Genomic DNA, 24,655 nt, shown 5'->3' with positions numbered 1-24,655 from the left:
TTGACTAATAGCGTTTAATATCGGCGTTGGTTTAGTAGTTAACGACTTTGGTTATTGTAAATAGGGGAATTCCTGTTCGATTCCCAGTTGGAATGAATACATTTACCAAATGTGTGTTTAGTTTCTGATTTCTGGTACTAATGACACAGGAGAAAACCTTAGATCGAGGGATGTTGTTCATGAAAAAAATACACTTACTTGTACTGTTTCGTGAAGCGTCCAAGTTGTTTGATGACGGCGACGAGCCTTGGCAGAAGCAGCTCGAGTCCGTTCTTAAGGACTATCAAATCGGTGTTGTCTCCGACGTAGCACGAGGTGGCTCCCAGGTGTATGATGGGCGCGGCGAGGGGACACCTCTCGCCGAGCGTGTGGACATGCGCCATCACGTCGTGACGAACCCGCTTCTCATGTTCAGCAGCCGCTGGGAAGTCGATGTCGTGTACAGCAGCTTCTAGTTCGGCTATTTGAGCGGCGCTTATGTCCAATCCGAGCTCCTGGAATTGAATGGTTTCTGGTATATTTTCACTGGTAGCATTGAATAATGGAAGCCCGTACGGGTACGCAGGACAAACCCGCCTATTTATGCCGCGAAACACTGATATACACTTGTTTGATAGCATATCTGTTTTACGTTACAATTGAGATATCTCAAGGTGAGTGGCAAAAACCTCAGTTGAGATACCAAAGCCTATACATTAATAGGCTTTGATATCTCAACTGAGGAGCTACTTAACATGAGCAGATAGACCATTAGATATAATATATGAAATAATAATAATAAAGGGTTCTTTGCTGTCCGTTGCTATTGGGACAAGGAACCCTAAAAATTAACAAAGTGCCGCCAGCTATTGACGGCGCTTCAAGACAGCCCAACCAGTAACCACCGGCTTAAATAATATTAATACTTAGTACGCCTTTTCATCAAAAGGCCAGTCCAATGTTTTATTATTGCATTCGAGTTATCAAATCTGTTATGTTATTTTAAGATGATCCCTTTTATGAATTACCTTTGAATTTTTACAGCTACACTGCGGTGGAACTGAGCTTGGTCATAAAAAGTTATAAAAAAAATAAGAAAAAATAACCTCGAATATTACAAACAAAACTTTTTAATTCGTACGCGAGCGCTCACAGTTCATCGGAATCTATTCTGAAATACGCATTCAAATACGGTTATTTGAATGCCAAACCGTCAAACAATCAGTTTCAGCAAAATCAAAAGCTAAAAAAAAACACAAAATTGTTCATACCGAAAACTGAAAAGTGTTCGAAAAGTAGAAATAATAAAATGAGAATAAAAGAAATGTGAGCCGTCACGGGACGCCTGGCAGATGTGAAACATCGACATTATTTTGTAAAAGTAATATGCAGAAAAGAACAGATTGTGATAGGAACTAAATATGTCATAATGATAAAATAAAATATTACGAAAAAATAATTTGTTTTCAAGTAAAACACAGTTTATGTGTACTGTAGTAAACAACACTATACACTACGGAGTATAACACTATAGGTATCCGAGCTCAGTGTAGAGAGAGAGAGATGGCTTAACGCCGGATCGAGTGGGAGAGAATCGCACAGTCGATTGCGCATGGCGACGCGTCCTCAAGGCATGCGTCGCCACACCAGTAATCGGTTTTACGTGCGGCTATAGATGTTTCACATCAAAAATAAAATGGATTAAACTGTAAAAGTAGTTTTAATTATGATCTCACAAGTCGCCTGTGACTCCTTAAATCGTAATATTGTTTTTAAAGCATCGCTGTTCGGAGTGGTGATTCAGTTGTGGTCTATGAAATCATTTACTTGTTTTTATTGAATTGTAACATCAATGATTAATGTGGTTTTATTGTTTTATAAGAATTGTTAAGTCTATTTAACGAGGGCGCGAAGCAATTATGGGCCCTAACGAGTAGGTACAACGATCATTCCTATTTTCGTCCCGAAGCAACGCAATAAACAAGTGGTACCTAAATTATGCGCATGCCTTTGTATAATGCTAATCCTTCTCCGATGTTAAGTCGTTCGTGTGATTAGGTTAATGCGTGTTTTCTTAGGGAAAATTATATCTGTCTACTTTTTTTTTTTGCTTAGATGGGTGGACGAGCTCACAGCCCACCTGGTATTAAATGGTTACTGGAGCCCGTAGACATCTACAACGTAGACGCGCCACCCACCTTGAGATACAAGTTCTAAAGTCTCAGTATAGTTACAACGGCTGCCGCATCCTTCAAACCGAAACGCTTTTACGGCAGAAATAGGCGGGATGGTGGTGCGGACTCACAAGATGCCATGCTGCCATTAATTACATAAATTATAATTTTGCGAATTTGATTTTTATTACACGATGTTATTCTTTCACCGTGGAAGTCAATCGCGAACATTTGTTAAGTATGTATTTCATTAGAAAAATTGTTACCCGCCTGCTGGATTCGAACACCGGTGCATCGCTCGACACGAACGCACCGGACGTTTTATCCTTTAGGCCAAGACGTCCGATTATCATAACGTTCGCCGCTACTTTGCCAAGCCATGCTCACTCACGGTTGAGAGCACAAAAGACATTCATTACCTTACAAGAAATGATAAATAACAAAAACGTCTAGTTATTCCTACGTTCTGACATCGTACTGTTTTCAAATAAAGAAAACATGTCGTTCGTGAACTATGTACTTAACTTTAGCTGACCGACTTTCGCACGATTCGTAGATTTGTGGTCTAAAAACAACATTTACAAGGAAAATTGTAAATACAAAACCATTGCATCTGAATATCATTGAAGTTATTATTATTATTTTTGTGTTTAAATAAAATCAAACTTACGCGTACAGTTACAAGTACCAAAACCACTCGAAAAGAAGCTTTATTTAGCTTAAAAATTGAGGTCATTATAATTGTATATTAAAAATATTGTACATTGAACGAATTATAGATATTGAAGGCATTAATTTTATTCATAGATAGTAATACTTTCGATACATTGACAGAAAAGAAAACTAGTAATTGGACTTAAGTTGTAGGTATGTGTGGGTAAGTAAAGATGCGAATATCCATATTGCAGACATCATGGTGGTACATGATCTATTAAAAAAAAGTATATTCGGACGCTGCTTATACGATTGACTCGAAACTTGCTATTTAAAACGGCTTCGATACCATATTTTAAATGTACCCATGATTGCAGGTTTATGGTAGGCAGCAGCTTATCTCTGTCATGGCATTGTTGACGTGCATGAGCGACGGTAACCACTCACCATCAGGTGGGCCGTGGACTCGTTTGCCTACAAGAGCAAAAAAAAGTTCCTGGTGACATCCCGGAATAAGTTTTGCGCCCACGTTTTGTAAACGATTCAGTGTGCTTAGTGCGAGTTTTTTAACGTTGTCGATAGCGTAAAAGTTAGCTCATATTTGTATGGAATGGGATCGTTTGCCTACGTTTGCCGCTAGGGGGTGCTGTTCCAATTGCATACAAAATTGGGTTAACTTTTACACTATCGAGAACGTTAAAAAACTCGCACTAAGCACACTGGAGACTGTCAGAAACTGGACGGCATGTCTATCCTTTTCTAATCTTAGAGTTAGAGGGTAATAGAAAGACTCACTAAGTTCGCACTAATAAACACATACTTAACGTTAAATCAAATATTTGCAGCAATAAGTGTGTTTTATCATTAGATTGAACTGGATAATAATATTAGGGAACGTACCCATACTACGTGACTTATTTTTTTAGTTTTTTCGACCTCTCCGTCCCCTCGGTGATCACTCGTATTATATGCCAAGACCCCCCTCTCCTCCTTTAGTTTTCACGTAGTAATTCATAATTATGATTTTTAATCATTTCACAGGCAAAAATTGAAAAAAAAAAAATAATTTGGTTCATACTCGTCTTTATTGCATAAGACTGCATGCACACTTAAATTACTAGTGAATTATGTAGTGTGAGTTTACAAAGCGCTAAACACTGCGCGCTATATTCGAATATATGTAGGTCGAAAAAATACGAGATTTTTGTCACTAAAATCGACTACGTGACAAAAACCTGAGCCACCCCCCGCTCCTGTGACTGACCGTAGTATTTTAAAGACTCCCCCCCCCCCCCCCCCCCCCCTATACGTTCCCTTACGTCTTCGACACGTCGGTCAGCCTTACAAAGCACGGCTATACAAAAAACAAATTACAACGATGCGATTTATAATGATTCATTTGTTTAAGAATTCATCCTTCATGAAAAACTAAATACTTTACTAAATAAAGCAATTTACTTAACACTACATTTTAGAGTTTGCAAATCGATTATATTGCCAGGTCACTAGAGTTGAAATTCGTTTGACAAGTGTTCTAATGAAAAAAACAAGATATCGCAACCTGCCCTACTAATTCGCTGGAAGTGATAAGATTACGAGCCAACAGCGATAAGCGATAAATGGCCGCACAGTTGGCGTATAAGTTGTCGTCGGCGGACACAGAAACAGTTTTTAATAGTGATAACTTGTGATATATCAGTGTATTCATATCTCGTTTAAAATGGTTTCCGTTCAGACTATAGCGACTATAGTCGTGAAGACATTCAAAATTGTAAGTAAATTGATAGTTCATTATAGGAAAATTTTGTTTGTGTACCGAGTCAAGAGATGTGAGCGTTTTCGGAGAATTTATGTGCAGTGAGATATATTGGTTTCAAGCTAGGCGGTGGCATCCCCATTCTGTTGTTTGTACGCTAGAGTGGGGCACCACTTTCGGAGCCTCCCGATCAACTAACGGTGCTTTTAGGTACCTTAAGCACCGGTCACTATTCTGGTCGAACACGACGAAGGGTTCGGCGTGTAAATTAACCCATAGACGCAGCCCACTGAGTTTCTCGCCGAATGTTTTCGGTGGGTCGCGTTTGCGATCCGGTGGTAGATTCCGCGAAGCACTGCTCTTGCTAGGGCTAGTTTTAGCAACGTCCTCAGGTTAGAGCACCGTGAGCTCACCTACTCGCCCGGAAAATCTAGTATAACCTGAGGTTACTACTAGAATAGGTAGAAAACAAAAGGGGGCACAACCCATATACGTTAATGATAAAAACGAATTAAAAAAAAAAACTGCCTTAGATTGATCTTGCCTCTGCTCTTGCCTCTGCCTCTGATCTTTCATAGTTTTGCTGCAACACAAATCTAGAACAACTTCGGAAGTCATAGAAGCTGTTGATAATTTTCAGTGTTATTTCGTAATTTCACCACATTAAACTATAATCTCACTAGTCTTTCAGTAAAATGCCTGTAACATGAGAATGAACGGGAAACACAAAGACAAAATTTTCTATACAGATTCCTTTGTTTACATTAAAAGTTACATTACATTAAAAGTAAAAAAATTAAATAGATATATCTAAAAGCTTGTTATTATATTGAAACCTTAGAACTCATACCTCAAGGTGGGTACATTGTAGATATCTATGGCCTCCGGTAACTACTTAACACCAGGTAAGCTGTGAGCTCGTCCACCCATCTATGTAATAAATAAATAAAGCCTTCATTTAAAGTATAATTCCAAAGGAGTACTGAAATCGCATCGGCAGTGTTTCTCAACTGTAGATACGTAAAGACGACAGATACGCCTTAATTTATTACAAACTAGCTGACCCGACAGACTTCGTAGTGCCTCAATCGATAAATAAAAGACCTAAACTTTATTTATTTCCGAGAATTTTCATACTATCTACATTTTAAACCTTCTCTAGACTTTGACAAATAATTTAAGATCAAAATTAGCCAAATCGGTTCAGCCGTTCTCGAGTTTTAGCGAGACTAACGAACAGAAAATATATATAGATTGGTATAAATCACAGCAATTTGACCTTTCCGTCAAACTCTTAAAGTACTTTTTACATATTTAATCTTGCTTGATGTGAGAATGCGTACGTTTTTTACAGTTAACAAACTCATGCTCCAAAATACTTACATATATTTAAGTTAGTCGAACATTAAAAACGTTAGAGAATTTATGTGAGGAGCGATTCTGTTATCAGCTGATAAAATTAAACGGGTCATGAACGTTTTCAGTCAGAATAGTCGAAGTAATAAGCTAACGACTAGTGAATATTCATTTAGTTTTCATTTCGTGTCTTCATAGAGGATGTGACACGAACACGATTTTTTAGAATCAAGCATTAAAATGTTTGATTATAAAAAATTAAAAGCCCTGATTTTTATTTTGGTTTTTTTTTTTTTTATTGCTGAGATGTGTGGACGAGCTCACAGCCCACCTGGTGTTAAGTGGTTACTGGAGCCCATAGACATCCACAACGTAAATGCGCCACCCACCTTGAGATATAAGTTCTAAGGTCTCAGTATAGTTACAACGGCTGCCCCGCCCTTCAAACCGAAACGCATTACTGCTTCACGACATAAATAGGCAGGGTGGTGGTACCTACCCGTGCGGACTCACAAGATGTCCTACCACCAGTAAACAAGAAGTCCTATCACCAGTAAACAAGATGTCCTACCACCAGTAAAAATTACTATGATACTATATTTTGCTGTTGATAATTACACGGTACGCATTGTAATACAAATAAAAGTGAATGAGTTGAGGCCGCGTAGGATTGATGCGTGCGTGTGACGGCTCGCGGCACCCAGCAGCTTTTGCATTACATTACTGGCTTATTATTTCGAACGTAAAACGTAGCTGCAAACGGATATTGATTTCACTATTCACGATATGAAGCCTCTTTTTACGAAATGTAAATAATGTGTAATTTTGAGTAAATTGTAAGATAAGTGGTCATTTTCCCGGTAAAATGGCCGTACTTAACTGTGGAAGATTATATAGGATAGGAATACTTTGGGTCTGATGAAAAGTCGTACTGATTCCATACCGGCCTGAGATTCATAGAGCCAAGATATGTTTGATGCTGAAACAAAACTCCACAAACATCAAACAAACATATTACATTGCCAATTGCGAAGAGTACGTTAATCATGTTAGTACTGTAGATCGATACTTCCGCTAAAATAGTTAAGTGACTCAGTCATTCGTTGTGAGTACATCCAGGTCCGTTGTTATGAGTAACGTTTTTATCTGATAAGACTGTTTCAAATTTTCTATAATGTGTCACTGAAGTACTATAAAGTGATAGAATTTCGAATTGTAAATGTGGCGTTAGTTAAAGAAAAATCTTTGTTTTCTATTTACGTAAATCTTTATAGGCGCTCTAAAATAATAATAACTTTACGATTGAGTCGCAATACAGTTTCGCTTTAGAGAAACTTAGTGATATTTTCAAAGTACATGTACGCTTACTAACAATTAATAAAAAAAAGGGTAAGAGTTTGGCAGGGATAGCCAAGCCTAAATTCCAGAATACTAAAGTTCATTTACAATTCAAATGTACTGAAAACTGTATAGAAGTTTTTTGTTTATACACTTCTTGTTACCAGAGATTTTTAGCCTGATCCTGATCACGCAGGAGCCAGGCACCGTCTTCGCCCTAGACACGTCCTTACGGATCTATCTGGTTCAATAACTCTTGCATTAGACGACTTCCGCTCTAACACTCGGAGTAGAGACCCCGGTAACCGTACTCGTCGATCTCGGCAAAGAGTTCGACGTGCAACCTAACCTATGCATCAGCCCGTTGAGTTTCTCGCTGGATCTTCTCAGCGGGTCGCGATTCCGATCCGGTAGTAGATTCATTCGCGAATCAGCTACTCTTGAATTGTTAGGTCTCCTTCGGAGGCGCTCGGGCAGTTGTTAGCAAATACCACCCCTCCTGGCTGAGCCTTTGCTCGCCCTCTTGTCCCTGTGAAACTGGAAAGGCCTCCGTGCCACCAGTAAGCCCTCAATCATAAAAACAAAAAGATTTTTAGTGCGAACGAAACATAATACTACTTCTAATCTTTCCGGATGCGGTACTTTTATTTAAGCATTGTATATAATTTTAGCGTTTTGAGCAAATATTTGCACAGATGAGCAAAATATGAGCTCATGGTCCATCTGGTGATCTGGTATGACCTAAAGTGGCTACAGATCGAATCGGTCGATAAGTTTATTTCTTACAATTTTATTTAAAGAGTTTTTTCTATTAATTTGTTAATTTGACTTTAATCATTGTTTTAAGTCCGTTTATATAATTTTTACGGTTCATAGTCTCCGTGGTTTAATGAAAAGACTGAAGGGTTACCGACTGGATACATTTGAATACATAAATGCGTTTTAACACTTAGCTATCAGATATTTAAGATTGTTGGATCTCCAGTAACAATAAAAACAAAGAAAATGTATTATTAAGAAACAAAAATTGAAGCGACACCATTTTACCATTATCATGCGTCAACAGAGTTTAATTGAATGAGCGATTAAACACAGAGGTTCGTAACATTCGATAACGGGTAGGTGCGCCGCTATCTAGGCCGCTTGATGATAGGAAACTGGGCCGATGATCAACGTATGAAGCCTTAAACTTCAGTCGTAACTATACTGAGACCTTAGAACTTATATCTCGAGGTGGGTGGCACATTTACGTTGTAGATGTCTATGGGCTCCAGTGACCACTTAACACCAGGTGGGCTGTGAACTCGTCCACCCATCTAAGCAATAAAAAAAAGTGTAGTTCTTCGACATCACAAACCGAATTCTGAGGGACCTTTAGACATGAGCTCGAAATCTTCCCTTTGAACAGAAATGCGAGTACACTTGACGGCTTAAATAAGCAGGATAATAACATTTTATATGAACACTAGCTGTACCCGTCCGCTTCGTTGGGCATTTAAAATTAACATTATTATTTCTCACCTCCACAAAGATTCTCATGATTAACGCCCCCCAGTTGGTGTAAGGAATTCAACAGCCTATCCATTAAGTACCTGTATTTTCTACATGGATACCAAGTTTCAAGTCAATGGGTTGCATGGTTCAATAGTTATAACGGAACATCCGTAAAAACCACTCTAGATTTATATATTAGTATAGATGTTCTTCATTATGATTATCGGAATGTTCCTAAGGTTCACCATCCAGCGACATTGCATGCCTTTCATTACATCGTCAGTCCGTAGACCTTATCCATGCCGCGCCTTCTAATGTGCTCCCTGTACGTAGAAATATTTGGAAGGTGATGATATTTTATGACACGAATGTTGATTTTGAATGATACGTAGTAAAAAGTGTCAAATTCTGACACACATATCAGAACGACATTGTGTGGAGGAAAAGAAATACAATATCTGTTTCAAATAGTTGGCTTAGCACAACAAGAACTCTGAACTGAGCTCTTTGCAAAGTTTTAACGGACATTTGAACGCCCCAATTTTTTTTATATTACGTTCCTTAAAAAAATTCCTCCTCTGTTCCGAAAAATTAGAAAGAATAAGTAGACTACGGCCCCTGATATTATCAAACGGGAAATCGAAAAAAATAAACGCAGGTGACATTTTTTTTTTTTTTTTTTTTTTTTTTTTTTTTTTTTTTTTTTTTTTTTTTTTTTTTTTTTTTTTTTTTTTTTTTTTTTTTTTTATTGCTTAGATGGGTGGACGAGCTCACAGCCCACCTGATGTTAAGTGGTTACTGGAGCCCATAGACATCCACAACGTAAATGCGCCACCCACCTTGAGATACAAGTTCTAAGGTCTCAAGTATAGTAACGACGGCTGCCCCACCCTTCAAACCGAAACGCATTACTGCTTCACGGCAGAAATAGGCAGGGTGGTGGTACCCACCCGCGCGGACTCACAAGAGGTCCTACCACCAGTAATTACGCAAATTATAATTTTGCGGGTTTCATTTTTATTACACGATGTTATTCCTTCACCGTGGAAGTCAATCGTGAACATTTGTTGAGTACGTATTTCATTTGAAAAATTGGTACCCGCCTGCGGGATTCGAACACCGGTGCATCGCTCAACACGAATGCACCGGACGTCTTATCCGTTAGGCCACGACGACTACAAAATACAAACATTTCTAAATGCCCTGTCGATAAACAACCCACGTCCGAACCTCGGTTGAGATAGACTTCACCCGAGAGAGGATGGGGGTAAGCCGTAAGGTATGCGCACGGAATAGATAAATAAGGTATTATTATTACCTTATTTATCTATTAAGTGGGTATGCGTTTTGCGTAAGGTGCATTTTCCCTCGGCATTCCGCCTGCACTGGACGCCACAGATGATAATAATACGAGTATAACAATGGGGTCACGTTTATGTGCTGGCTGCCACGGGGCATTGGGTAACGGAACCTTGACCATGCCATTATGTACACCATTACGTCGACTACGTGATTCGTTCAATGTTATATGCACTGTGTTAAGTTACAGCCATATTTCTTGTAAGTCAGTAGTAGATTAGTAATACTTATTGATTTTTTTTATCGACTGTCGGCGGTCCTCTGTCGGTGGCCTGTCCAAGTCTACTGGAACGATATCGTATGAAATTATGCTGGTGATAATGAAGAGAATGTATGGTCTCTCTTTTTTTTACGGATTTGAAAACTCGGACAGCATACTCTGGCGGGCTTATAATTACGGAAGGTTGATATCTTTTGTGGATTAAATTTTCACGATATTATTTTTTCATTATGGAAGTCGTTCGTGAATACGTGCTACGTATCACTCCGTATAAAAAAAATTAAAAAAATTGTCACGAGCACTGTCAATTGCACTGTCGCAACGATAGATGCACGGAAACCAGGCATCTATCTTTTAGGCCACGACGAGTGCATCGACTTTAATATATTGACCAAATCAATTTTAGAAGTGAAATGAGAACAATGCTAGTTAGCAACGGACAACATCATATATCGTTAGTTTAAGGTGTCGTAAGAATTGGTCACAAGTGCCCATGATTAATAAAGTACTCAAACAAATAAATTTCCAATCTGCTTGCATGGAGCTAACTCCATCTTGAATATTTTGTTTTCAATTCACGCTCAAATTCAATTATGTAAAAATCACATTGAAGAACCTCAAATGTGAAATACGAATGTTAAAGGTCCGGGCTTCCTGCTCCGATACGAAGATGCAATTGAGCTCTCACGTAATTATTGGGAGTTCTCAGTTATTTAATGTAGTATACTGTAGATTTGTAGATGCTAGGAGTTACAAATAATCATTTATGTAATGGATTTGTTGTTGAACCTTTTTGATAATAGGAGTATAATTATTGTATAGCAGCTCGCTTCGGCTCCGCTCGGAAAAGTAGCTTTAATCATGTCTACGATTCCTGAAATCCGTAGAACGTTACAATTGTTACGAACGGGTTATTTTTGTTTCCATTTCAAGCAAAATTTTCTAAACCAATATACATCTCTTTATGTTATTTAAACTAAATAAGTAGTATCAAAATCAGATTTGTCAAGATGTCATATATCTATAGCCAATGTTTCTTCAATGGACATATTGTATTCCACACACAAAAAAATTGCATCAAAACAAAATAAAATTACATTTCTGAAAACTGAAACTTTCACGGTACTCCCATCCGAGCTACGAGCATTACCTTACTTAAGTCATTAATTCGAATATCTTGCGTAATCCATCACAAGACTAATTAGACAATCTAACAATTACAATGTTTTACAATTGATCGTAATTGGGTGTTATATGTAGTACAGGTTTCTCTTGCCAAGGCTGCGTGAATACGATTTCACTTCATTTTTAAGATCGGATGTTTTGTTGATATTATGATAAAATTACATGATATAATCGCATTATAATTTGCCTTATTTAATTTGAAAAAAACACACACACACACATTGAATACCTCTGTTTGTTCGTGTATCTAAAATAACTATACTGAGACCTTAGAACTTATATCTCAAGGTGGGTGGCGCATTTACGTTGTAGACGTCTATGGGCTCCAGTAACCAGTTAATAACCAGATGGGCTGTGAGCTCGTCCACCCAACTAAGCAAGAAAAAATAAATAAAAAGATATCAAATATTTGCTTATTGCTGCCGCAAAACAGTATTGTATTCCAGATTGAAAGGTCAGTCATTGTCTCACGATGGGTGGTGGATTTACGTTGATGATGTCTATGGCCCGTGAGGTAGTTCAGCCTGGGAACTAAAATAAAATATGCATGGTATCTTCACATTTTGCATTTTCACCTTATTGAACGACAGTAAAAGCTTAGAAACATCTGTGAGCCTCATTTATACTATGGATATGACTCGTGACAGTATTGAATGAAAGGTCCCCGAGTGTGTTGACTTATGACCCGCTGGTGAGTGGATGAGCTCATGCCTCATCGTTTCATTAACAAATCAACTAATCTTGTTAGCTATACCGCGAAAATGCTTGTTATTAAGAAGATATTGCAGAATTTGTTTGAAGGCAGACCAGACTCTTGTATAATGTATATAGTGTTTTAGTATTTATGAATTGGGTTCACAAGCCGTGATGCGCTGTGTTTCTAGATTTTACGAGGTTTGCTTTGATCAATTTTGTAGTTTTATTTATTATTACGGGTGAAATGCTAGTCGAAAACCAGCACTGTTGTCTTTAGCATTCTATAAATTTTTTCTTATCGATAAATTTTATTATAACACGAGGAACACAAAACAAAACTAAATTTAAATCTGCAAGATATAAAACCAGGGATCTTATTTTTTTACAACATAAAGTCGATTTTACATACCGTTACATAAACCCTAAAGTGTTGCCTAAAAAAACTACGCAATCGAAGCATTTTCATCGAAATGTGACGGTTTCAATTATGCTTTTGTATCTCTTCTGGTTAGAATTCGTTATCATCAACTTCATCGATAAGTAATATATTAACAACAAAGCTTAAAGAATCATTTTTAGATATCACTGAAACTAGTGATGCTTGTAGTTTTAATTGTGTATCAATCTAAGAATTCTTTCTTTGTTACTTTGTTTAACTATGCGAAAGAATACAAAGCAGTAAGCTGTATTAACACTAAAACCGATCTCTGAAGGATGAGTATTAGCTATAGATAATCCAATATGTATGTATGTATTTACTGGTGGTAGGACCTCTTGTGAGTCCGCGCGGGTACCACCACCCTGCCTATTTTTGCCGAGAAGCAGTAATGCGTTCCGATTTGGAGTTTGGGGCAGCCGTTGTAACTATACTTGAGACATTAGAACTTATATCTCAAGGTGGGTGGCGCATTTACGTTGTAGATGTTTATGGGCTCCAGTAACCACTTCACACCAGGTGGGCTGTGAGATCGTCCATCGTGAGATCGTGACAGAGGTATGGCCAAATCCGCTGCCTACTGCTGAGAGTTCCCTCAGAAACTCTTCTTATTCGTCTTTTATTTTCGTTCGACACTCTTCCTCTGCGCTGTCCTTTTTGCTATCTCAAAACGTTATTATAAGACAAAAGATTGATCGGGTCCTAGTGTCAAACAATAATAAGCCCTGCTTCTGAGATACATAGGAAGCTATAAAATAGTGTGAACCATATATGATACAGAAGGAACGATTGTCTTTAAAGGCAAAACCTCCATGTTTTTATCTTTTATCAAGCTAATCTATTTTACGAATGATGCGCTGTGACAAGTTATCAGCAAATGACGCATAATAACGGTACGAAGGTATTATTGTCTTTCGGAACCAGTGAATTAATGAAAAACAGGATGTTTGCTCGAACGAAGTTGATAAGTTATAAGAGTATGCCGGATATATAATATATTCGAATTGTATCCGGTACATTGTTAACTGCGCTATTTAGATGCTTGTGCGCTATTCTGTCCATACCGACGCTGCTTTAACGTCAAAGATCAAGGCTTGCTATGTATAATACAGATGATGATCTTTTATAAAGTTAACTTATTTTAATGAAAATTACAAGATTTGCTTCTTTTGGGTTGTAGATAAATTAAAAGTCTTCCATGTGGATTCAGTAATGGAGTAGAATGAGATAATGATACAACAATTATGATTCCTTTCAGGTCTTGAACATTATAATCTTAGTGCTCTACCGCACCGGTTACAATGGAGAGTTCCTGGGGGTCGGAGGAACTTGGAACCTGAACGAGGAGAAGAATCCTGACGCGGAGATCGTTGCCTCAGGAGTAATCGTGGGCTACCTCATTTATACGCTAGTGCAGATCGTCACATTCTTGTTTGGCACCACGGAGCACAAACGGTAACACATATTTTAGGAGATATTTTTTTGACCCGTCAGACCTCGTAGTTCTTCAATCGATAAATAAAAGACTTAAGCTTTTGTATAAAATAAACCTAAAAAAAACAAAAGCAATCCGTCCGACGGGGGACACATTAAAGGAAAACAAAATTGTTATTTTTATTTAATTCCGAGCATTTTCATATTTATCTACCTTTTAAACCTTTTCTGGACTTCCACAAGTAAATCAAGACCAAAATTAGCCAAATCTGTCCAGCCGTTCTCGAGTTTTAGCAAGATTAACGAATAGAAATTCATTTTTATACACATAGATAGATACAAGATAGATTATTGCTCTTTTCATCCAAGTGTTTCGTGTCTTAATTTGAACAAGTGTTTGCAACTTCGCATTGCCATTGAAGTAAATTCCGTTTTAGAGATTACAGTTAACATTTATCATATGAATATTTATTATTACAAGTGGTCCCTCAGTAGTCGAAATAGTCGACTATAATTAATTGAAATTCTAAGTTTGAACATTATTATGGTTCTATTGTCAAAGGCTATTTATTAAACTTCTGTAATCACAGATTTCGTCAAGACTACACTATAGACAAACAATATTAATCTATAATTAATTTGACCACAGACTTTAACGATAAACAAAAGAGTGTGTGCGTGTCAAATATATGGTAGCATGTGTAACGTTTTTTTATTGATTTAATGTATTTTTTATGGATAATAAAAAAAAAAAATTAGCATTCTGCACTTTTTCTCTATATTGTCTATAAGTGTGGGAAATTTCATTCTCTTCCGTTAGCGCAATTTTCGTAAAAAGGGGTACAAAGTTTTATTGCTTCACGTATTCATATATAGAATAAGGATTTGTCTCTAATGAATGCCTTTGTGATTCCCCAGCGCTTTGTCTGAGATCGTGATGAACTTCGTCGGAGTGTTCCTATGGATTGCGGTGGGCGCTGTGGCATTACACTACTGGGGAGGATACCAGGGCGAGCACCAGTTCCAGTTTGTCTTCGCTGAGAAACAGGTTTGTGTTTAATTTTTTTTTGTTGCTTAGTTGGGTGGACGAGCTCACAGCCCATCTGGTGTTAGGTGGTTACTGGAACCTATAGAGATCTACAACGTAAATGTCGCCACCTACCTTGAGATGTAAGTTCTAAGGCCTCAGTATTGTTACAACGGCTGCCCCACCCTTAAATCGAAACGCATTACTGCTTCACGGCAGAAATAATTGTCGCGAGCACAAGGTTGGAAGTCCGGAACTTCTCCGCGGGTCGTGATTTCGGTTCGGTAATAGACTCAGCTAAGCTCTGCTCCTGCTAAGGCTAGTGCTAGCAAAGTCTCTCAGGCTGAGCCCCGTGAGCTCGACTATACACCCCATAAAATAAGAATAGTCCCTCGAGGCTAATTGCGTAGATAAAAAGTCTCAAAGTGGGATCGCACTGCATCATCTTTATTTAGAAATTATACGGGCCCAATATTTAATTTAGTCATGTGTTAATTTCAAAATAAAGTTTTTTTATCCGTTTACTTGGAACCAGTGTGTTAGTTAATACATATCATAATAGTACTTAAGGTTTTTATGTTGCTAGTGAGTTTATAAATTCGAAAATGGAATTACGAATACTTTAATATGAGTTAGTATGATATGATACTAGAGGGGAGTGAGGTCGACCGATGAAAACATGGATGGAGTGTGTGAATGACGATATATGAGAGAGAGAGAGAAGTGAGTGTTGAGATGTCGGCTGATATAAGAGAATGGAATAGAAAAATTCGCTGTGTCGACCCCACCTAGTGAGATAAGGTGGAGAAAAAGAAGAGAATACTTTAATATGAATCGATGATGTATGAATGTAGGGTAACCATTAAATTCTAAAATAAAGTGAATCGATTTGAACTTCATTTGTTTTTGGTGACACAGTTTACACCTCGCTGCAAGTAGCTCGTTCAATGACAAAGTTAAAACCAGATAGTAGTGAGTTTGAGGTCTCTATAGAATTACTGCTTCAGTTGTTTAAGCTGATTGTAATGTACAAGTAATTTTATGATAGAAATAGTTTTGATGTTACTCGCGAGTAAACTACATAATATATTTGCAGTATCTTTATTTGTTAAACTAACTTTGCGGTTTCTTTATTTATTCTTGTTTCGTTTACAGGTTGGCCTGGCCGTTGGAGCTCTATGCGTCATAAATGGAGCCATATATTTATTGGACACGGCACTTTCTGTCATACATTTCACAAAGGAAATGTAATTTTATTATTATTTTTTAATAAATAATATAGCGAAAATGCCATTATTTTCTTAAGTTACGATTAATGTTTCTTTATCGACTAAAATAGTTTTAACGAACGAATTAAGTAGAATTTAATGACGACAAAGGACGTAGAAGCTGTTAGAAGAAGTTCCCAAGATTTTTATTCGGATAAATGTACGATATCGCTCGTAGATTAGCTTTGGCTCTAGGAGTTTCGAATAGGGATAAAAATCGGGAATATTGTCTGTACGTCATCACATCCTCAGGACTTCGAGCGAAACCACTGTAATGACATCCATGAAAAGAATGTATGTATAATATGTTAATTAATTTACAAAACGTTTTGTATACTTTACGATTATCGACTTTTCCTGATCACGCAGAAGATTACCTGGACGTTAAAAAATCTAATTGTCGGTAATTGTAAAATGCGGGTAATAAACGCAAGATTGAAATTTTAAAGTATTTTGAAAATATACCTTCTTTTTACCGTTTACTTTTTTCGAAAATGATTTATTATTATATTATAAAACATTATAGATTACGTGTAAGTAAATAAGAAAGTTGATCTATCGATCATTTCCGTTTGCCATTATTATTCTTACCATAGACAAAGCATCATTTTTTTACGCTCTCATGAAAAACATTGACTTTTTTCTGTATCTTCCCACCTTTTGTACTGTATTCACTGAGTTTGTTTATGTTTTTAATGAAACCAGTTTTTTTTTTGTAATTTAATCTTTTATTTAATAATAAATGTTGTAATAAGAATTGTTTTTTTTTTGTAAATACATACATATATCCTCTTTTCGCTAGAGTAGTTTTGTTTGAACTGTTTTTGGTTTGCTAGAAGGCAACTGCAATCTACCTTTTTACTCTATGAATGTGTATTTTGTTATTTAAATGATAATATAATATATATAGAAAATAAATTAGTTTTTTCTTCTTCTTAAAGTTAAATGCAAATAAGAAAGAAATTTGTTCAGAAGCATAATGCTAAGCTAATGTTTGCAATGCCAGGAATTTAATCCATTACGTCGATGACTACTTTTTGCATGAGAACAATGGAATTCAGTTGGAATTTCGTCATATTGTGTCAATATAATCGTTTAAGATGTCAACAATAATGCCGTAAAAAGACGTAAATTCTTTGCTGGTTTTGTATAAAATCCTATTTTTGCCAAACTTTGCTACTCGTGAATTATGAGTCTATAGTAGCTTTTTTGGGTTACAAAGCAAAAAGAAAATTAGGACACGCGATTAATAACAGTGTCAAACCATATTGACCTTAAGACAGGTCGGGGGTTAAGTGATGTGTGCCGTGCTCCCGGAGACTGGCTCACTACCGTAGTATCAGTTGTAGATGCACCGTTTCCTTGTCAAATAGTGTTGTTCTTTTACTATTTAACCATAAAAAAAAAAACTGGCTACTATATTGCCTATTGAAGAAACTTAATAACCGATTTCAATTAGATGTCATAACAAAGAAAAAAAATTGATTTTTTTAAATTTGACATTCGAATTTTTTTTTAAATTCGAATTTGACCTTAAAACGTCAAACTGGGTGTTCACGCAGATAACTGTACGGAAACTAAGAAGACACAAAACGTGGAGCTTCTATACGAGAATCTTGTGACCATATCGCCTAGTCTGAAGGAATTTCTCAGCGAGGTGGACTTCGAAGCTGACAAGATTGCTCCATTAACGGATAACGTGAGTAACTAATTACATATAATCGTTATCACTTGTAACTGATCATGCGAGGGCCCGAAGAATGGAATCTAAAGTGGTCGGAGGAAATGAAATTAAGACAATATAAACATAAGACGTTTAAGAATTTCGAGAATATGTGGAGTTAATTATTAGTAGATGAGTTATATAGGTTAATTAATTTATGAGTTTATTTTATCGTTATTAATGAGTTATTCTTTAATATTTAAGAAGAAACATTTTAAATTCTTAAAAAAACAACAAGATTTTTCGGTTCAGAATTAGCCTAGTTTTTCGGCAAAAAATATAAAAATCATGCTAAACATGAGAATGTTTTTACCCGAAATCATTGAAATGAAAATTATTATTTTTTCTATTTCTTTTAATAAATATTTACTCATGTTATTATGCTCTTTTAAAATTGAATTTATGATAATACAATAAACGAAAGACGGAATTGTTAAGAAAGTGTTCATTTCAAAGTGAGGCATAATTATTATTTTTTCTATAGCCACCAGAAAATTATAATTTGCGTAATTACTAATTACTGTTGGTAGGACCTCTTGTGAGTCTGCACGGGTAGGTACCACCGCCCCGCCAATTTCTGCCATGAAGCAGTAATGCCTTTCGGTTTGAAAGGTGGGGCAGCAGTTGTAACCGCACTGAGACCTTAGAACTTATGTCTCAAGGTGGGTGGCGCAATTACATTGTAGATGTCTATATGCTCCAGTTACCACTTAACATCAGGTGGGCTGTGAGCTCGTTCACCCAACTAAGCAATAAAAAAAGACAGTTAAAAAACTGTGGTGTGACATAAGCCATAAAAACCGACCGTGATAGCTCTGAGATGTCGACCCGCTTTTTGTTATTAGATTAAAGCCTTTAATCTATGGGATAACCGTACTATAATGTGTGTGACGTTTGCATATGTAGGGTTGCCACCTAACCGGATGTGGCCTGTTTTTTACTAGATTACGGGAGCTTATGATATACTTTTAACAAGTTACGACAACATACGAACAAGCCACACACAAAGTTTTGAACTTTTCAATTTCCATATATTGATTCACTGATTGTAATTTGACGGTAATTTGAAAATTTTTGGTTTACATTTTCAATAGTTATGTTCAATGTATATTTTAATAATCATTGTTATTATTGTTATACAAACCATCTCATTACCTGTTTCTCCCTGTTTGTTATTGAGCGATATCACTTGAGTGGTATTATATATTGGGTAGTTTCTAAGAAAGAAATAGGCATGCTATTAAATCAAAATATTTAGAAGACAAAATATCAGGTATATTTTTTTTATATTTCCTGGTAACACTGTCTGTAGCAGTACCAATTAAATGAGTACTCATTAACATTGAAAACGACCTCTCTATTACAATTATGTTACACGATGGTAATGAACATGTCTCAAAATACACTTGAGGGCGTTGAGATTAAATTGCCTTTTTCATCTAAATCGGAATCATTATCCTTTTCAAAGCATTTAGTACTACATGTCCTGTAGAGTGATCTCTATTCGAATGTATTAAGATTAGTTATTCAGGATAAATAAAACACATTGCATTTTCCCGGAATAAAGATATGTTCGTATCACTCTCTGGTCCGTAAAATACGAGTCGATTTGTAAATCATTGGTACGTATAATGACGAATCAATGAACTGAAACTAAACTTTAGTGTTTTCATAAAAACACATACACACAAATTCAGATATACCTGGCATTATCTTGATTATCATTTACATTATTTAGGTTATAGACTATATTTGTGCCACGTTTTATCTAAATACGTACAGCCATTTTAGCGTGATTGAGTAATTTACAAACATGTTTACTAACGACCTTTTCAAGATACATACGAGTTTGCAACCACAAAAATAATATACCGCTGGTCTACTGGGCAATTTCAAACTCTAGATGGAAGACAAGGCAAAGGGAAGATGTCGTATACCGCTAATAAAATTAAAATATATTGAATTCGTTTATCTTTTGTCTAATTTTACTCTTGTCTTTGAAAGGGTTTGTTCGTTCGTTCGTTTTGCTTAAAAAATATATATTAGACGTTTATACAGCGGGTGTATTACGAGTATATTATCCCGTTTAACAAGTACAAAGAACTGGGGCAATGTGTTACTATGTATAACTTAAATGTAGGTCAGACTAACAACCTTTGTGAATTCACCCCGCGAACGGCGAAGGCGCCGCCGGTCGTAAGAAGTTTGGCGCCAAAACAGGCGACAGCATGGCGGCTTTGCAACCGAGATTGGCAGTATTGTGTACTCATAATACTTATATTAAAATTAATTGAATTTAAAATACAATAGTGATATTAATGTATGTTTCTTTTTACGTCGTAAATAATTTACTTTGCGCATCGTTATTGAAAATTGTAGTTGTTTCAGGTTTTCATGTCGATCGAGGAAAGCAGATTTGTCGTAACTTGAAACACCCAACTTTACACTAGAGCCTTATTTAAATAATATATAATAATTTGGTATAAAATGATTTAGCCCAAAATGCAAGCTACGACAATTTCCGCGATCTCCTGTCGATATTTTGGTTTTTCGCCCCGGATTTTCCCGCCATTTTATAGAATTTTATATACCATCATCATTTCACCATTTGCTTAGTGTCAAATAAAAACCTATTAACAAACTGTTCAGAATGCTTTTAGCACAAAGCATGGGTTCAACCTCCCGTTGAATACTGCTTGCTCTATTACAAACTATTTATTATATTTCACTGTCCGTTTGCCTAATATGAAAATGAAAAAAAAAACAGTTATATTAACAATATCAGCGTAAGTATGTGTTTATTGTATTTTCTTAAATATAAGTACCTATATTTCTTATTTCGTACTCCCTTCTTTATTTATAGTTTTTGTCTACAATTCTGAGTGTACTAAGCATAATACTAGCACCTTATTTTAGATGTTCCTTCCTCTAGTTTGCCAACGTTATTCCAGTTAACTGTGCGAAATTTTATAATTTGTAATGTCAATATTGAATTTCGCGAATATTTTTCATTAATGCCAACCTGACCGGTCACGACTCGCTTGGAACAATGGGGCATATCGACCGACGACGTACAAACATATTATGTACTCACTTTAACATCCACACTCATGTTTTATTGACGTTAAAACGCACGTATGCGACGTCAGGTTTGCCAGACGTAATTTACTTTTCGAATTAAATAACAAATTCTCTATTAATTTAATTTAAGAATTAGTTCGAATAAGCCTGTCGGATCGATAGAAAACCGGTTCGACAGATTGAACTCAGTATAAATTGAGTTTAGGTCCTGGTTTGTCTGCAGGCAACGTCTTGGCATTTCTGATGGCCATAGGCGATGGTGACACTGTGCAGATGCGTTGTATCTATGCTCGTCCGTTTCCTATGGAATTAAAAAAAAAACTCCCTTGCTGAGTTGAGAAAAACATCAATCGTGTTGCTATCGTGGAAGTTCCTCCACCGAGCGGGTGATATTGCTCATTAGACCGACGAACTTGTATATAAGCAAGCTAATCTTGAAAATGTCGTAAGCGAGATTCAGGCATCTGCCAAATACTTGTGTTGTATGATGGCTACTCGCCACACTATACGCAGTTTGTCGAATCAATAACGTTATGGATCAATAACGTTACAATACATAAGTCGGAAAGTCGTCGTCGCGATCTAAAGGATGAGACGCCAGATTTTAACTATTTATATCGGGCGATGTGGTTATGCTTGCGTTAAATACACAGTCAGGTACCAGTTTTTCTAAGCAGATCTAACACGCATTTACCAACGCCTTTTTTCTTAATTTCCTTCATAGATTATTATTCATAGGGCTCACCTATCGGTTAGTGGTCATTGTAGCTCATGGATGTCAGTTATGCCAAAATCCGAGCTATGCCGTTGCCTACCGCAGAACGTCTTTCACGATGAGTAAAAGTATCGTGTAATAAAAATGAAGCTACAAATTTATGTAGTACAATTATCAGAGTAGTAGGGTTTAATCTAAAACAGAGAAATATTTTAAACAAAATTCCGTGTTCACGCATCGAATACGTGAAACTAATATGTCATCAGTGAAGACTCATTTATGTTGATTGAAAAACTTTTTGGATTTTGTTCATTAACACTTTATAAAAAATAATCATAAAACAGTAACTTATGTAATGACAAGTTCTTTAGCTTTGCAACACTTAAACGAGACGCATTTTTATTTCTGATAAAAAGTTGGTAACTCCTACGCGTCAGTCCGTCATAATATAATATTATTTTGACTTATGAAATGTAAAGCGATACTGTAACTCGAGATTTCATGAAATGTATGTAAAAATGTAAACTATGACTCATTGTAGGAATAACGAACAAAAATCTAGCTTTGTCTTGATATAGATATAGATTGTTTCTTGCAAACTGCCTATACAATTATAGGAAAAGTGTAGTAGTTATTTTGAAAAAAAAAAACAAAAAAAAAACTTTATTGGGAAATTAAATTTCCTTTTTACTTTTTTTTATTTCAATTTCAACTGCTTTAAGATTTCTGGCTGTTTATAAAAGAGTTACCGCCTGTGCCCCAAACAATACGTGCACACTTTAAAATTTTGCCAATCTTGAAAGCTATTGAGCATTCGGGAAATATGTATTTAAAAAAAAAAACTGACCGCTACCTTTTTTTTTTTTTTTTTCCTACCTAAGCTGATAGCCTTGAGAGGCTATATCAGCGTAACCCTAACTTTTGTAGATGAGCTCACGGGGCTCAAACCTGATGACGTTGATAACACGAACCCTAGCAAAAGCCGGGCTTCGCAGAATCTACCACCGGATCGGAAACGCGACCCACTGAGAAGATCCGGCGAGAAACTCAGTGGGCTGTGTCTGAGAGTTAATTTACTCGTCGAGCCCTTCGTCGCAAGCGACGGGTTCGACGAGAACGGTGACCGGTGCTTGAAGTACCTAGAAGCACCGTTAGTGGATCGGGAGGATCCGAGATGACGTGTTTTGGGCGACGTCGACTGCTTTCCATTCTGTCCGCAGGATCGGGAATGTAGTTACCGGCGGCCACGATGAGAGGGTTCTCGTGTCGACTCTAAGTCCAGGTCGTCGTGGAGGTCGACGTTCCTGACGAACCACGGGGCTCCGACGGCTATCCTGCAAAAACGGGATTGAATAATTTGGAATGACTTTAAGTGAGTGCGGGCCGCGTGAGCGAACACTACACTTGCATAGGTCATGACGGGGCGTATGCAAGTTTTGTAGAGTGTCACCTTATTTCTAAGGGACATTTTACTTCGCCTACATATCATCGGGTAGAGACGTCCTAGAATGAAGGCGGCACGGTCGCGTACCGTCTTGATGTGAGGGCGGAATGTCATCCTACTGTCGAGGGTGACGCCTAAATATTTGACCTTCGGGGCCCACGGTATGGGCTGGTCGAACATCGTGATTGGGCGAATGGCGGGAGCGGAGGTGTTGACGCGCCTAGTCGGGAGGAGGATGCTCAGCGTGGTGTTCGGAGGGCGACCCCTTTTGAAGAGCACCGCTGTGCTTTTCGTGGGGTTGATGTCGATGCGCCACTTCCGGAACCACTGTCCCATGGTGGTAGCTGCGGTCTGTAGTCGTCGATGAAGCAACGCCTTCTTTCTACACGAGTAGTAGATGGCGGTGTCATCGGCGAAGAGCGCCAGATGGGTCTCCGGAGACCCGGGTATATCATTGATATACAAACTAAATAGTAACGGGGAGAGGGCGGAGCCTTGCGGGACTCCGGCTGTGACGTGACGGGGCCGGGAACGCGTTCCCTCGACTCGATATCGGAACGAACGGTTCGACAAGTAGTCTCGTATGATGAGGACCGCTACCACAAATGTATTGATAATATTGATAGCTGACTAACAAGAAAAATACAGAAAATCGATTGACAAATAGAAGACGTAAGATTTCTAAATGTACTTTTGCACGGTGCTTCGCTAGTGTTTATACAAAAAACAATTTTGTTAGTTTGTTCTGAATGAAAGATACTTTAACTATCCTTCTCTGTACACCCGAAAACGTGTATGCGAAATTCCATGATGATCTGTCGAGTTGTTAAGACGTGAAAGCGTAATAAACAAATTTTCGCATTTACAATATTATACGTAATTTCGGGAAGTCCATTCACGCTATGCCTTGTGTATTTATTTATTAACTAGCGACCCGCCCTCGCTTCGCTTCGGAAACATTAAAACACACATGAAAAAAAAACAAAAAATAAATAAATAAATAAAAAAAGTAGCCTATGTTCATCAGGGACAATGTCGGCTTCTAATGGAAAAAGAATTTTTCAAATCGGTCCAGTAGTTTCGGAGCCTATTCGAAACAAACAAACAAACAAATCTTTCCTCTTTATAATATTAGTATAGATATAGATAATCGTACGCTTTTATTAGCTTCAGACGTATGTATGTTAGTAACGGAACCTTTGAACATGATTTTGACCCCCTTCAAAACGTCGGATTAACTCGAAATTTGGTATACTTATTATTAAGGACCGATGACAATGCAATATTAAAATTTTTTTTGAAAAAATTGAAATTCA

General features: G+C 37.1%; 2 protein-coding genes across 2 annotated transcripts in view; one reads left to right on the top strand and one right to left on the bottom strand.

Annotated features, from left to right (window-relative positions):
* Positions 1-163: 163 nt before the first annotated feature.
* Positions 164-24,655, bottom strand: part of Adsl (adenylosuccinate lyase) — a 49,889-nt gene continuing 25,397 nt past the window's right edge. Inside the window, exon 2 of the mRNA XM_089734379.1 lies at positions 164-494. Within this exon, the coding sequence (XP_089590505.1) occupies positions 195-494 (300 nt within the window). The 3' untranslated portion in view covers positions 164-194. The remainder of the gene's footprint in view (positions 495-24,655) is intronic.
* Positions 4,424-24,655, top strand: part of Ssk (smooth septate junction protein snakeskin) — a 41,919-nt gene continuing 21,687 nt past the window's right edge. The window contains exons 1-5 of the mRNA XM_028177512.2: positions 4,424-4,578; positions 13,906-14,102; positions 15,000-15,129; positions 16,264-16,358; positions 17,955-18,075. Of these exons, the coding sequence (XP_028033313.2) occupies positions 4,528-4,578; positions 13,906-14,102; positions 15,000-15,129; positions 16,264-16,358; positions 17,955-18,075 (594 nt within the window). The 5' untranslated portion in view covers positions 4,424-4,527. The remainder of the gene's footprint in view (positions 4,579-13,905; positions 14,103-14,999; positions 15,130-16,263; positions 16,359-17,954; positions 18,076-24,655) is intronic.

The sequence above is a fragment of the Bombyx mandarina genome, chromosome 17, assembly GCF_030267445.1.
Source record: "Bombyx mandarina strain Sakado chromosome 17, ASM3026744v2".
NCBI lineage: Eukaryota > Metazoa > Arthropoda > Insecta > Lepidoptera > Bombycidae > Bombyx > Bombyx mandarina.
The sequence above is the reverse complement of the archived record's forward strand: the minus strand, read 5'-3'. Positions and strand labels throughout refer to the sequence as shown.